The following is a 14857-nucleotide window of genomic DNA, read 5'->3' as shown; positions in this document are numbered from 1 at the left end:
ATCAAATTGTCCTATAATGGAACGGCCAATACCACTCCTACGCATGTTACAAGCTACCGCAATCTGCTTTGGACTTCGTGACATGATCAAGAAATCACCAAACTCATCACTCAAGACTCCATTTACTTCTGACGAAGTAATTTCCGCACTCAACTTCTGTATCAAAGAAACTCAACGCATTCATTTTTCAAACGAGATCAACATGCACTCCAAACACGCACCATGGCCTAATGGTCATCCATTTGCTCGATTGGTTGCATTCATTGACACCGACGGCATCATTCGAGTAGGTGGACGGTTGGAAAATTCTCCAAATCAAGACCAAAGCAAGCATCCTGCTATTCTACCACGGAATGCGGCACTCACAAAACTCATCATCTCTGATGCTCATCAGCGTACCATGCATGGTGGTACTCAACTTACTCTGGCATTCATACGACAAAAGTACTGGATCATTGGCGGTAGACAACCAGTACGCTCAATTATACTCAAATGTATAAGATGCGCACGACATCGTGCTGATAGAGCTCAACAACTCATGGGTCAGCTACCAGTATCACGAGTTACTCCATCATCTGCATTCACTCACACTGGAGTTGACTATGCTGGCCCAATAACACTCAAAAATTGGAGACGCAGAGGAGCAAAAACATACAAAGGCTGGATTTGTGTTTTTGTCTGCCTTTCTACGTCCGCAGTACATCTAGAGGTAGTTAGCGACTACAGCTCTAGTGGGTTCATCGCAGCACTCCGCAGATTTATCAGCCGACGAGGCATCTGCACAGCACTCTACAGCGATTTTGGAACGACGTTCAAAGGCGCTGAAACTGATCTCAACCGTCTGTTCACTCAAGGAACTCAAGAGTCAAGAGAAATACTGGATCACATCACTGTGAACAGTATTACCTGGCATTTCAATCCACCAGCAGCTCCACATATGGGTGGAAAGTGGGAAGCTGCTGTCAAATCACTCAAACATCATCTTACTCGAGCAGTGGGAGAATCTTCATTTACGTTTGAAGAATTTACGACTCTTCTTACGCAAATTGAAGCTATATTGAATTCAAGACCATTGGAGCCACTCACGGAAGATCCAGATGACATGGATGCACTCACTCCTGGTCACTTCTTAATTGGACGAGCACTCAATATGATTCCTGAACCAGCACTCATCGATACAAATAGTTCTCGATTGTCCAGATGGCAATTTCTACAACAACGTGTTCAACAGTTCTGGAATCATTGGTCTACAAGTTATCTCCAAAGACAACTGGCAATCACCAAGTGGCAACGCCCAACTCATCAAATTCAAGTTGGGTCACTTGTATTACTCACCGACGAAAGGTTTCCACCAACCAGGTGGCCTCTCGCTCGTATTATCGCACTCCACCCTGGCAAAGATGGATTGACCAGGGTTGCTACGCTTAAAACAGTGAACTCAACACTCACTCGTCCAATCACGAAGCTTGCACTCCTACCAATTGAACCAGAACCACAAGAAGATGACGAAGAATAACTTCACTGGTTCAATGACATGCTCATCAAAAGATCAAGTACTCAAGAACTCATCAATCATCAACTCTGTTGCTGATGGCGGGCGGAATGTTGCGTAATCACAACTACATTCAAATTTGAATGTAGTTGAACTTCCGGCAAATAGAGGCAGCACCTACTGGGGCCTAGTGTCAATCTATGAGAACTTGACTTGCGCTGTGCGACGCATGCGCATGGATTTTTCCTGCCTCGTGGCAAGAAGACCGACGCCATTATCTATTCGTTTATACAATTTCAAGTGTCACCACGTGTTTTGTATAATCTACAAAAATTGCGCTCATCTCGAGTAACTAATTAAAAGTAATCAATTAATTACATTCAGAGTTCATTACTCTATATAAAAATATAATTATTTTTATAATCGCGAGCTCCAGAGCTCATAAAATAATTAATAAATAACATCAAGAAATCCAGTGTTCTACAACCTGTTCCTGACGAGGTTATATCATCGAGAAAGCAACAGGTGCAATTTTTATTAAACATTTACTTGCTATCAGTGCTCAATTAATTTAAAAGACTCAGTTTCGTTATTTATTTGATTAATATTATGCTCAATTTTTTAATTAAACTAAAAGTTATGTTTCGCTCAGTAGCCTCTGCTATCATGCTACCACGTGTTCAACAAATAAAATAAAATCAGTGTAATTTATCATGAGCTCATTAAATTCAATTCAATTAAGTGATCATCACTATTAAAACTCAATAACAAAAATTTATGTATTCAGTGCTATTAAAAATAGTAATTAATGTGTTCAATAATTCACTTCGCTCAGTAACCTCTGACATCATGTTACTTATTATCATGACATTTTTGCATTCAACTCAGTGTTCAATTAAACTCAACTTGATTATTTTTAATTCATTATTTACTCGAGCTCAACTCAATAATTTGCATTCAATTATTCACGTATTCATGAGCTCAGACATTTAAACAGTATTTATAAATTAAATAAACTATTTAATTTGCAACCCAGTGATATTTTGTGCTGTGACAAATAAAAATATTGTTATATTTTTAAATATGCGTATTTTTCAAACATCCCAACCACCAACCAGTCCTGGCATGTCTTTATTTTATTAATATTACAACATTTTATGGTCCTTCGAGCCGGATGTTGTAATATTAATTACCGGAAGTTCAACTACATTCAAATTTGAATGTAGTTGTGATTACGCAACAGAATTGTATATAATTATATAGAATTGTATACAATTTCTATACATATTGTATACAATTGGCTCGGGCCATTTTTTCTATTCAATTATATATAGTCTATATATAATTGTATAGAATCTTTTTTCATCGGGATTAGTAATCAGTGCTTCGGTAAATCGATATCGACCGGATGTTTCTGTAATTATACCTAAAATATTATCTTGTTTTCTATCGACTGAAGAAGACCATTCAGACATGTAAGTGGTTATGCAAATAGTAAAATTTTTTTTTAATTATTGTGTGACAGATTTCGACATATAAAGTTTTGAGGATAAATTCAGCATAAAAATCGAATTTTTGAATGCAAATAATATATTTGTTATGCGGGGTTATTTGAATTTGATGACCGTTGAAATGATTGACTTATTGAATTAATAAATTATTATGGATCCAATAAGATTCACCAAAATCATATTATTAGATTACATTTCTTTGCAGGAAGAAGTTATGGGTGAACTGGCTCTTACTTCTTATTTCAATAGCAACAGCCGAAAAATCGAACGATACAATCGGAAACCTAATTGGCAATGGATTACATTGTACGACTCGTGAATGTGTGAAAGATAATTTGGAATTTGGTAGGACTTGATAAAGAGTTTCAGAATCATTCGTTGTAGCAAATATTAATCAGTTGTTGTTTGATTATTTTAGAACTGACTATGTTAAATAATATAAACCCAAGTGTAAATCCTTGTGAAGATTTTTATGAATTTGCTTGTGGAAATTTCCACAATGTTCCTGACAATGACATTGTTCAGCATACACAACACAAGGAATTTCATCATGTTATCGACGATATGTTTTCGAAAATGTTTTACATAATAAAAAAAAAGCCTTCCGTTGGAGTCATTTAAACCGTTCAACTTCCTAAGAGATTTCTTAATGTCTTGTGAAAGATTGAACAATAACAATGATGCTTTCTGTAATTATTTATTCCTAATTCATAGATTTGATCGTCAGCTATAACTAAAATTCGAAATACATTAATTATTTAGACCCCGGAATTAAGAACGACAATCTGGATTATTTGAAAGAAATTATTTCAAAATTTGGTGGTTGGCCAGTCGTAGAAAGTGATAAATGGAACAAAACGAATGACAACTGGACCAATTTTATCGATGAAGCAGAGAACGTACGTTACCTTTATTTTCATTTCTATGGATTACGCAGTCAATCAATAGGAAACCGTACAATGATATTAGTAAGTATCAATTGCCGCTCGATTTAAGGGAATCGTTACAATCTTGAGATCGGTCTTATACCAATTTTAATTATATATAAGTTGTTACGTCCTGGTTGATGTTTTGGTGCTGGCGTAGTTGAGCGGTCGATTTAAATTGGACGTGATAAAAACTTACATATAATTATAAATAATAATTGAGTATGGGTTGAACAGCCACCATTCGGTGGTTGGAATAAACTGGTTATATTTATATGTTATTAAATATATTATCTGGATCTGTTTTATTCAATGAATAAAAAGATAGTTAGAGAATTTGTGAAACGTACAATTCTGGTATTATAATATTGTTAAGTTATTCTTAACAATAGCTTCGAGAATGTGAGAACGAAGTTAAGTGTTTTATTCTGAGCCTGACTGCTCTCGATAATTATATATTTCAGACTGACTTCTCTTGATCGGGAAAAACTAGAGTAACTCTCATCAATACGTTTGGGCATCAGACCCGCGCATCGATTCATATGGAGGGGTCATTCGAGGTAACGCATGTTCTCGAATGATCCATTTTAATATTTGTTGGATATACTTCATTCTCACAATCTCTCCACTTTTGTTACTAACAAATGAGTCACTTATCTATTAACAAAAGTTATCTTAAACAAAATAGATGTTGGTGCAGCTGAACGTCTCGAGGATTAACTCGAGGCGTCGGCGCTTATTTATATTTGATAAAATATAGAAAAATAACTTTATCAAGTATTACTGATATCCTCAACGTTCAAATATCTTAAATAATATTATTCTATTATTATATTACATTATTTTATATGATTAATTAAATATTATTGAAATTACTAGATTATCGATATTCTATATAATTAGTTAGATTTCAGGTCGGTAATTAAGGAAGTAAAAGCTTACGTCATCTGCCATACAGGCTGGGACGTAACATAAAATTAGGGTAATTTTTTGAACGAGATGCGCGAAAAATTTAATAAATTAAAAAATATTCAAACATCTTATATTTTCATTTTGTTTGAAATATTTTATAGTAATTATAGAGATATTCTAAAAAAATTTCTAGTTAATATTGTATTTGAATGAATAATTTTAGAAATTAAAAATTAAAGAACCTTATAATTTCTAGCAAGCTAGATTAAAAATTTACTTTATACACTCAAAATCGTAATTAAACTGTAATCCTAAAAAGTTTTTATTTTAATTTGTTGCAATAAACAAGTAAATTCTAAATTTTAGGCAATTTTATGCTAGTTATTATCAAGGACAATCTTTCAAGCTCTGTAACTTGAGTATTATTAGTTGTACACACTTGGCTCTTGGAAACCTTTTTGTAGCAAATTTAATGCCCTACAAGAGTTTTATACTTATTATTTTCAAAAAAATTTTTTTGCAACTTATGGTAAGAAAGCACGTCTTTATTGGTTAAAAATAATACTACAAAGGATAAATATCGCGAAGAATGTCCACATTGTTTCCGTCGAACATTGATTGTTCCATTTATCCATCTCTACCACATTCGGGGAGACAATAAGTAATAGAGCGCTGCCCTGGTTAAAAAAGAGAATTAAAAAGGATTAAAAAAAATTAAATTTTCAATATTTTTAATCCTTTTTAATACTGCCAATCCTCTCTTAAATGGCCACGTTACATGGCTTAATCCTTTTTAATTCTCTTTTTTAACCAGGGTGGACTGCATACATGCATCCAGGCATTTTTTCTTTACTGTATACTTACAATCACTGTGTTACTTTCGTTTATTTTAATAAAACATTTGTTTAAATTAATTAGATGGTTTTAATAATTTATATTATTACCTCAACCACTGAATTAGTGACCCCGATGTGATCTCTTTTTAAGGGAAGCGTCGAACACGTGCATTACACAGTGCAAAAATTTCGCGAGTTCTCGTGTTGTTTTTCCGCGAATATTTGTGTCGCGTTGCCATTTCATCGGCGAGATCATGATTTTTGTATTCACAGTTATTTTTGTGTGAACTTGTTTTGAGTTCATTAGGGCAGTGATATATTTGTTTTGGTTTGTCAGTGTTGAGTTTCTTTATCTTTTATCACCGCTGGTGCATTGCTGGGCATCTTATGGACGTTATGGCGCATCAGTGTTAATTCGAGGGACCATTAGTGCAAATCGAGTTGTGATAAAAGTGTTCGCGAGCTGTTTAAAAAATATTGTTAATTAACTTTTCGTGCAGTGTCGCGTATAATTTTCTTTTGGTTGCCGGAAATACCATCGAGGATTAAGCCGATTCACCGGCTGCACATTCCTGAGCCGTGCGTCATCGATAATCTTTTGGTAGTACAATACCGAATTAAAGACATTTTCAATAGGTGATATCAGACTCGAAAATCGACGGCGACGAGAAAGTAAAATCCGAGTCATCAATTTATCGGGATCGTCGTCGTTTACGTCAGATAAATTAAATATGGCCGTGAACATCAAAGCACCGCAGTTCAGCACGAAGAATCCAAAACTGTGGTTTGCGCAGGTTGAGGCGCAGTTTTCGACACATCAGGTAGCAGCAGAGCGCGCCAAATTTGACGTGGTGATTCCATTGCTCGATATTCGCGTCGCCGCAGAAGTTGAGCAGTTAATCCTTCACCCTCCTGCGACAACTCCGTACAGCGATTTAAAAGCCGCTTTAATAAAATGCTTCACGAGATCCGAAGAAGCACGGATTACTCAGCTCCTCGACAGAGAGAGACTTGACAATCGGACTCCTTCGCAACATTTACGTCATCTGCGTACATTGGTTCTCGTTAATGATGACGCTATAATTAAAGCACGTTGGTTTTCGCATATGCCAAATAAAATTCAAGTATGCCTTGAAGCTATCAGCGCCTCAACGCTTGATAAGCTTGCTGAGTCAGCTGACCGTATGGTTGAGCGTATATCGCTTAAACCTCAAGTTGCCGCTGCTACAGCAACTCCACCATCAACCGCCAAGCACGACGAGATTGCTGCACTGCGCACAGAAATTGCGCAACTCACGAATCGAGTGAAAAACTTGACAGTTAAACGCGGTAGATCCGGAAGTCGATCACGATCACGCGTTTCAAAGAAGTTTGATTTCTGCTGGTACCATTAGAATCACGGTAAAAATGCCCGATCGTGCACTCCCGGCTGCAAATGGCAGGAAAACTCAAACGAGAATCAGTAGAGGCGGCTAATGATTCTCAATCGATTTCTCGCCGCCTGTTTATCCGAGACCGAACTACAGGAACGGAATATCTTGTCGATTCCGGCTCCGATTTATCTGTCTTTCCACGTGGCTGGCTAAAATCAAATAGTACACCCATAGGTTATCAACTGTATGCCGCAAACGGCTCGATAATTCAAACCTATGGTTTAAAATCGATTACATTAAACCTTGGACTTCGCCGTGAATTCTCATGGAATTTTATCATTGCTGACGTCACTAAACCGATTATAGGTGCAGACCTCCTAAGTCATTATGACTTACTAGTCGACCTAAAGCGAAAATGCCTTCGTGATGGCATCACTGGTTTATCGACACCCGGAAATTCTCATACGACATCGGCAGAAACAAATATTAAAGCAGTCGATGGTAATTCTGTGTATATGGAATTATTAAGAGAATTGACCGATATTACAAGACCCGATGCTACTCAGCTTTAAACAAAAAAACATTCAACGGTGCATCATATCCGAATGTCACCTGGACCGCCAGTTTCGTGCAAAGCAAGACGCCTGGCTCCAGATACGTTGAAAATCGCACAACTAGAGTTCCGAAAAATGATCGAGGAAGGTATTTACAGACCATCCAACAGCGTCTAGGCTTCACCACTTCATTTAGCGCAGAAGTCCGGAGAATGGAGGCCGTGCAGTGATTACCGACCGGTTAACGATCGAACACTCATTGATAAATATTAATTGCGATATCTCGACGACTTTGCCGCAATTTTACATGGTAAAAATATATTTTCAGTCGTCGATTTTGCAAATACCCGTTGCACTGGAGGACGTGCCGAAAACGGCGATAATTACACCGTTCGGTCTATTCGAGTTTCGGTTGATGACGTTTGGGCTTAAACACGCGATGTAAACGTTTCAATGATTTATTGACGAGGTCACTCGCGACCTTGAATTCGTCTTTCAGTTCATTGACGATATTTTAATCGCATCTACCGACGAAAAACAACACATGGAGCATCTGAAAATTCTATTCGAGCGTCTCCGTGAATACGGACTGGTAATTAATGTATCAAAATGCCAATTTGGTCTACCGGAAGTAAAATTTCTCGGCCATCCCATCACTTAAGATGGAATCAAGCCATCACCGGAAAAAGTAGAGGCTACTGTCAATTTCGAGCCTCCTACCACCGGTAAAAGCTCTTCGTCGACTTCTCGGCACAGTGAATTTCTACAAAAAGTTCATCACGAACGCTGCAGAAATTCTAGCACCGTTAAATAAAATTTTGGAAGTACCCAAAGTCAAAGGCTCTCATCCAGTCAACTGGACATCTAAACTTCAAGAGTCTTTCAAGTCAGCTAAACGAGCTCTCGCGGATGTTATGTTGTTGATACACCCTAAAATCGATGCTGACTGAGCAATATTCACCGACGCATCCGAAATTGGTATTGGAGCCGTTTTACAACAAAAAGTGGGTAACAACTGGCAACCACTGGCGTTTTTCAGTCGAAAAGTGTCCCCGTCTATTCAAAAGTTATCGACATACGACCGCGAGTTGAACGCCATCTACGAGGCTGTAAAACACTTTCGGCATATTTTCGAAGGCCGGCATGTTACAATCTACACCGATCACAAGCAGCTTCAGCACGCTTACAAACAGCGCACCGAAAGAGCATCGCCTTGGCAGTTTTGTCGACTTGATTTTATCAGTCAATTTACCACTAATATTCGACATGTGTCGGGTACCGACAATATTGTCGCTGACACATTGTCACGCGTCGAAGCAGTATCTACTGTTATAACGTCGCAAGAACTTGCCGACGCTCAACAAACCGATAATGAACTTCAGCAGTTGTTACGTCAAACAACTGCTTTAAATATAAAGACGATACAACTCGATAACGGACCTGCACTGTATTGTGACACTGCGTCAGGTACAGTGCGTACATATGTTCTCGAGCCGCTAAGAAAAAAGGTGTTTAATTTACTGCACTCGATAGCTCATCCCGGAATCAAAGGATCATTAAAAATGGTCGCCAAACGATACGTCTGGCCATCGATTAATACTGATTGCCGTGAATGGACAAAATCTTGCATCGATTGTCCGAAAAACAAAATTCAGAGACATGTGTCATCGCCGATCGCCAGTTTTGAACCTCCAACTGAACGATTCGAGCACATTCACATCGACCTAGTGTCTTTAAAATCGTCAAGAGGCTTTAATCAATGCCTGACTATCATCGACCGATTCACGAGGTTTCCTGAGGCTGTTCCGTTATCCAATGGAACTGCAGAAATGATAGCACATGCACTATCGCTGCACTGGATTTCACGCCACGGAGTACCAAAACGCATAACTTCGGACCAAGGTCCGCAATTCGAATCAGCATTATTCCAGCCGCTATTAAAAATGTACGGAATAAAACACCTGCATACCACGCCGTATCATCCGCAAGCCAACGGTCTCGTCGAACGTTTACATCGTCAGCTGAAATCAGCACTTTTGTGTCACCAAGAGTCATGGCATGACGCATTACCAGCCGTTTTGCTCGGCCTACGCGCTGCTTGGAAAGACGACATCCAGACGACCCCGGCTGAATTAGTGTACGGTGAGCCAATTCGTTTATTTGGTGAGTTACTCACTCCCAATAACAAAACTTCACCTCATGACATTGTTAATACATTAAAATGTCACTTCAATTCATTGGCACCGGCCGAAATGTCGCGTCACGGCAAGCATTCTGTTTTCTGTTTCAGGAACCTTAGTACTTGCAGCCACATACTGGTACGGAATGACCAGGTTGGACCATCTTTCTCGCCGCCGTACAAGGGTCCATATCGTGTAATCACCGACACGACAAATATTTCATCGTTTATTTTCGTGGACGACAAATTGCCATTTCTGTGGACAGATTAAAGCCGGTTTACGAGGCAAATTCGGTCGACACGGCGACGATGACAACAAACTCCCAGCCGAATAACACAGCAACCGAAACCCAAAAACGCCGAGTCCAGTTTAATATTTAAAAATATACGCGATTTAATTTTTTTTTTTACATAAAAAAGTTTTTTTTTACAAAGTAATAATTCACCACTTTATTATATTCATCCATTTAATTATTTATTTATTCATATTATTTGTAAATATCCTATTACTTTGATTATCGTGTATTAAACATAAAAAAAAAAACAAACAAAGGGAGTTCTGTAGCGTTGCTACTAGGTGACGCGATCGATAAAATTTGACAGTTCCCGTCGAACATCGATTTTTTCATTTATCCATCTCTACCACATTCGGGAAGACGATATGTAATAGAGCGCTGGACTGCATACATGCATCCAGGCATTTTTTCTTTACTGTATACTTACAATCACTGTGTTACTTTCGTTTATTCAAATAAAACATTTGTTTAAATTTATCAGTTGGTTTTAATAATTTATATTATTACCTCAACCACTAAATATATATGTATATATATATATACTATTTATTCGTCACCAAACGATCCAACAGAAAACCCAATGAACAGTTAGGACAACGGAAAGTCCCAGACTATGTACGATTCACTATATGAACTTGACTCGAAACTCTAGTTATTTTTGCTGAGTATCTATGAACTAAAAACAATAAAAATAATTTCAAATTATTATAAAAATTATCTAAATCATATTTAATTAAAAATAATACAGGAATAAATTTTATATTGACGAGATTGAATACTATTTTAGGTTAATTAAAAAATTTAATTTAATTGTAGTGTTTTTTTTTACCAATAAAAGACATTCTTTCTCACCATTCGATGCAAAAAGAATTGATGATTAAAGAGGATTAAAAACAATTAAATGAAGATTAAAGACGATTCATTAGGATCAAAAATTTTTAATCCTCATGAATCGTTTTTAATCGTAAAATAATATTGCAATTTCTGGTTCCGAATGAGGATTAAAAACGATTCATCAGGATTAAAAATTTTTGATCCTCACGAATCGTTTTCAATCGTAAAATAATTGATCATTATTTGAGGATTGGAAACGATTAAATGTAAAAAACCATGAGGATTATGACGATTAAAAACGATTGATGAGGATTAAATATTTGATCGCTTTTAATCCTCATGAATCGTATTTTCTAATCAGGGTAAGCTATCATTTTCGTTTCAATAAATGATTGTTTCGATTTAATAATTACCATCCGATCAGTAAGTTATGAAAGACAACGATAAATACATAAATATACAAAATATAAAAAATACCCTGAAATATTCATCTAAATTAGTTTAAAAACCCATTTTATTTCGAATTTTTTCCAAAAATACATATTCAATATCTAATTTTAAATGTCTTAGAAATTTTGATTATGATTTTTTTTTGTTAAGTAATGGATAAAATAAGACGAAAAACCACAAAAAGTATGAATATTATTCAATTATAAAACAATTAATCTCGAAATTCTGCTAAAATTTCAAATTTTAATAACTTTAATAGTAATAATTAACTTCATATATTTTTTAAAATAATAATTTTACAGCTTTAAGTCATTGAAATTTTTTTATAGAAAACCAAATTTCCTACAAAAAAGGTCATGTACTTTTTTTCTCTAAACTCAACCGTTCATGAGTCAATAGCAAAAAACCATCAATTTGATACAAAATTTGACATTAAAGACTCACAGGAGAGCTAGAGTTTAACTCAGAGCTAAGCGGATACTGGCTTTTTTTAAAGATTATACAATTCTCTTTAAGAAAAACTTTGGGCCGATACGATACATAAATGGAGGACTGAGTTTTATTCATTGAAAAGCAAATAAACTAAATTTACGTGCTTGTAACATGGAAAAACTACGACGACGTTGTTCCAGTGGTTTATATTAATATTAAGAGCTCAAAATTGGACTAAATTTTTATTTTAACATATAGAGGAAGATTTTCGATGGAGAGTGAAAAATAAAAAATGTTCGTTTCAAACGGAGCACCCTAATACACATACTTCAGGTAATAAAAAATTTAATTTACATCTTACCAGGAGTTGAGTTAATTTTTTCGATATGTGCTTTTACTCCAAATGAATATTTTGGTGAACTATCTTGAATAAAAATTTCCGCTTTCTCTGGGTCATAATCACCTGGAGCTGGTGTACATTCGATTTTGTCTATTTTAGTGTAGCCATGTAATGACAATGCTGGAGCTTTATTTTTTCCTGAAATTTGTCAGCAAAGAAATCGAATAAATTAGATGTAATTATTTATTTCCCATCTAAGTACTCGTGTAAAGTAAAGATAAACAAGTCATATCAAATTGAAGTTCCTAGTGGATAAAAACAGTTCGGAAGTAATTGAGTTTATTTTAATTTGTTTCAGTTTATTTTCCATTCTGAGTTTATAGAAGCAATTTCAGATTAAATCGCATTGAAGCGCATTAGAATGAATCAAATGAAACTAAAATTAATTCACGGATTGATTTGTATAAAAACAAACTAAGTGACCCTCGCAGATTTGAATCACGGAAGACGGTGGGTTTGTTCCATTTTACGACCATGATTCCACGGTGGCTTTACCACCGTGTATACACGGTGTTTTCACTGTGATTACGTGGTGTATACAGCGTGGAACCACGGTGGTGAAATAGCACAAAGCCACCGTGGAATTACGGTGGATACACCGCGTAATCACAGTGGATACACTGTGTATACCCGGTGGTGAAATGGAACAAACCCACCGTGTAACCATGGTGGATCCACGGTGTTTCCACCGTGATTCAAATCTTCGAGGGGACTAATTGATTCGTATTAATAAAATCGATAATTTATTTAATTTATCATAATAATCAGTTGTGTTTAAAGTTATTCAGTTTGTTCAATATAGGAGTAACTTTTAACAGTAATTTCATGAGCAAAAACAGATTGAAAATCTAATAAGCACTAGAAGAAAAAATAATCATTTGAAAGTAAAATGACTTCATTTAAGTTTTTCAGTACCTGTAAAGGTATCCCAGAAAATTTTGTGCAAACTTATCTTATAAAAAAATTCAAGTAGGAATTCAGCTGAAATTCCATTTTGAAATACCCACATGACGTTTCCGGATGGATTCCCATATGTTTCCCTATAGGAATCCAAAATGAATTCTTACATCGAACCTTTCATGGTTTCCCATGAATAATTCCATAGAAATTTATAGTTTAAAAAAAAATTCATGGAATTTTACAGAATTCGATAATGTTTTGCAGCAAAATTTTCGAGCAATTTTATATAATTTCATAAAACCTTAAAAAATTTTATATAACTCCATCAACTTTTATCAAACCTTATTAAATTTTAAAAGGTTTCAGAAAATCATCATCGCAGTACTGCATAGGACTTCCATAAAATCTAATAAAATTTTATGAAGTTTTATAGATTTTTTTTAATTTTATATCTTCGAATTCTATACAATTATATAAAGTATTATAAGATTTTGTACAACGTGCTAAAGCTTAATGACATTTTTCAAAAACATATTTTCACGGTTTTTAAATTTTTAATACTTTGAAGGGTGCCACATCTTGTGCCTAACGGAGGTTACACGAAACACACACTTGCATCAAAAGTAAAATTGTGTAGCGACACGTACGGATGAACGAAAGACAGATAAAAGTTACGTTCGGAGAAACGTAGGAATGTAGAATGTGATGGATGTATAATGTCCGCTCTGATGAACGTAATCTCTGAATCAAGTTCTCTTCGATAAACCGAACGTTTGGTTAAAGTGAGATTTGTAGAAACGGAAGAACGGAAAACGAGACATTTGTAGAAACAGAGGAATGGAGAATGAGACGTTTGAATAAACACGGGTAACGAAGAACGAGACGTTTGTAGAAACAGAGGAACGAAGATCGTGACATGTGAACAGCGTGTGAAACGGTTAACGTGAGGTTAGTTGATAGTGACGTATGTTGAAAAAAATTATTTGACAAAACCGACCGACTAAATGCCGTCAACGTAACGGTCGGTACTGTTCCAAAATCAGTATCAGCAAAACAGGGAAATGGAGTCCAGGAATGCTAGCAGGTTATTAGAGACTTAGAAAGGACCTGGCAGAAGCCAAATATTGACGAAAATCATAAGTATTTATTGTACACTAAGTAAAAATTTCTCTAAGTGTAGTTGATTTTTGTACTTTTTACGAAAATATATGCTTTGATGTCAAAAGAAAACCTGATGTGTAAATTTTTTTTCATTGATATATTATTGTGTGGTCCCGGGAAAAACGGATTAGATCTGACCAGATATAATTATATCTGGTCAGATCTAATTATATCTGATCAGATCTATTTATATCTGGTTAGATATGGGATTTGAGATATAATCAGATCTAGTCATATCTGATCAGATCTAAACAGATATAACTATATCTGGGTTGAAAAATTCATCAGACATGAACAGATCTAGTCATATCTGATCAGATCTACACAGATATAACTATATCTGAGTTGAAAAATAGCTCAGACATGATCAGATCTAGTCATATCTGATCAGATCTAAACAGATATAACTATATCTGAGTTAAAAAATTCATCAGACATGATCAGATCTAGTCATATCTGATCAGATCTAAACAGTTATAACTATATCTGGATTGCAAAATACATTAGTCATGAAAAGGTCTTATCATATCTGGCCAGATCTAAACAGATATAACTATATCTGAATTGCAAAATGCATTAGACATGAAAAGGTCTTATCATA

The 14857-nt window shown here is 35.6% G+C and overlaps 1 protein-coding gene and 1 long non-coding RNA gene across 2 annotated transcripts in view; one reads left to right on the top strand and one right to left on the bottom strand.

Annotated features, from left to right (window-relative positions):
* Nucleotides 1–14857, bottom strand: part of LOC130674569 (outer dense fiber protein 3-like) — a 66038-nt gene that overhangs the window by 28906 nt on the left and 22275 nt on the right. Inside the window, exon 5 of the mRNA XM_057479930.1 lies at nucleotides 12157–12333. Within this exon, the coding sequence (XP_057335913.1) occupies nucleotides 12157–12333 (177 nt within the window). The remainder of the gene's footprint in view (nucleotides 1–12156; nucleotides 12334–14857) is intronic.
* LOC130674570 (uncharacterized) lies at nucleotides 2822–14286 on the top strand. Its single transcript, XR_008991072.1, has 6 exons — nucleotides 2822–2967; nucleotides 3209–3348; nucleotides 3422–3692; nucleotides 3766–3971; nucleotides 11693–12128; nucleotides 13664–14286. It is a non-coding gene; the product is annotated as an uncharacterized LOC130674570 (long non-coding RNA).

Source organism: Microplitis mediator, chromosome 9 (assembly GCF_029852145.1).
Source record: "Microplitis mediator isolate UGA2020A chromosome 9, iyMicMedi2.1, whole genome shotgun sequence".
Lineage (NCBI taxonomy): Eukaryota > Metazoa > Arthropoda > Insecta > Hymenoptera > Braconidae > Microplitis > Microplitis mediator.
This window is presented reverse-complemented; position numbering and strand designations above follow the sequence as displayed.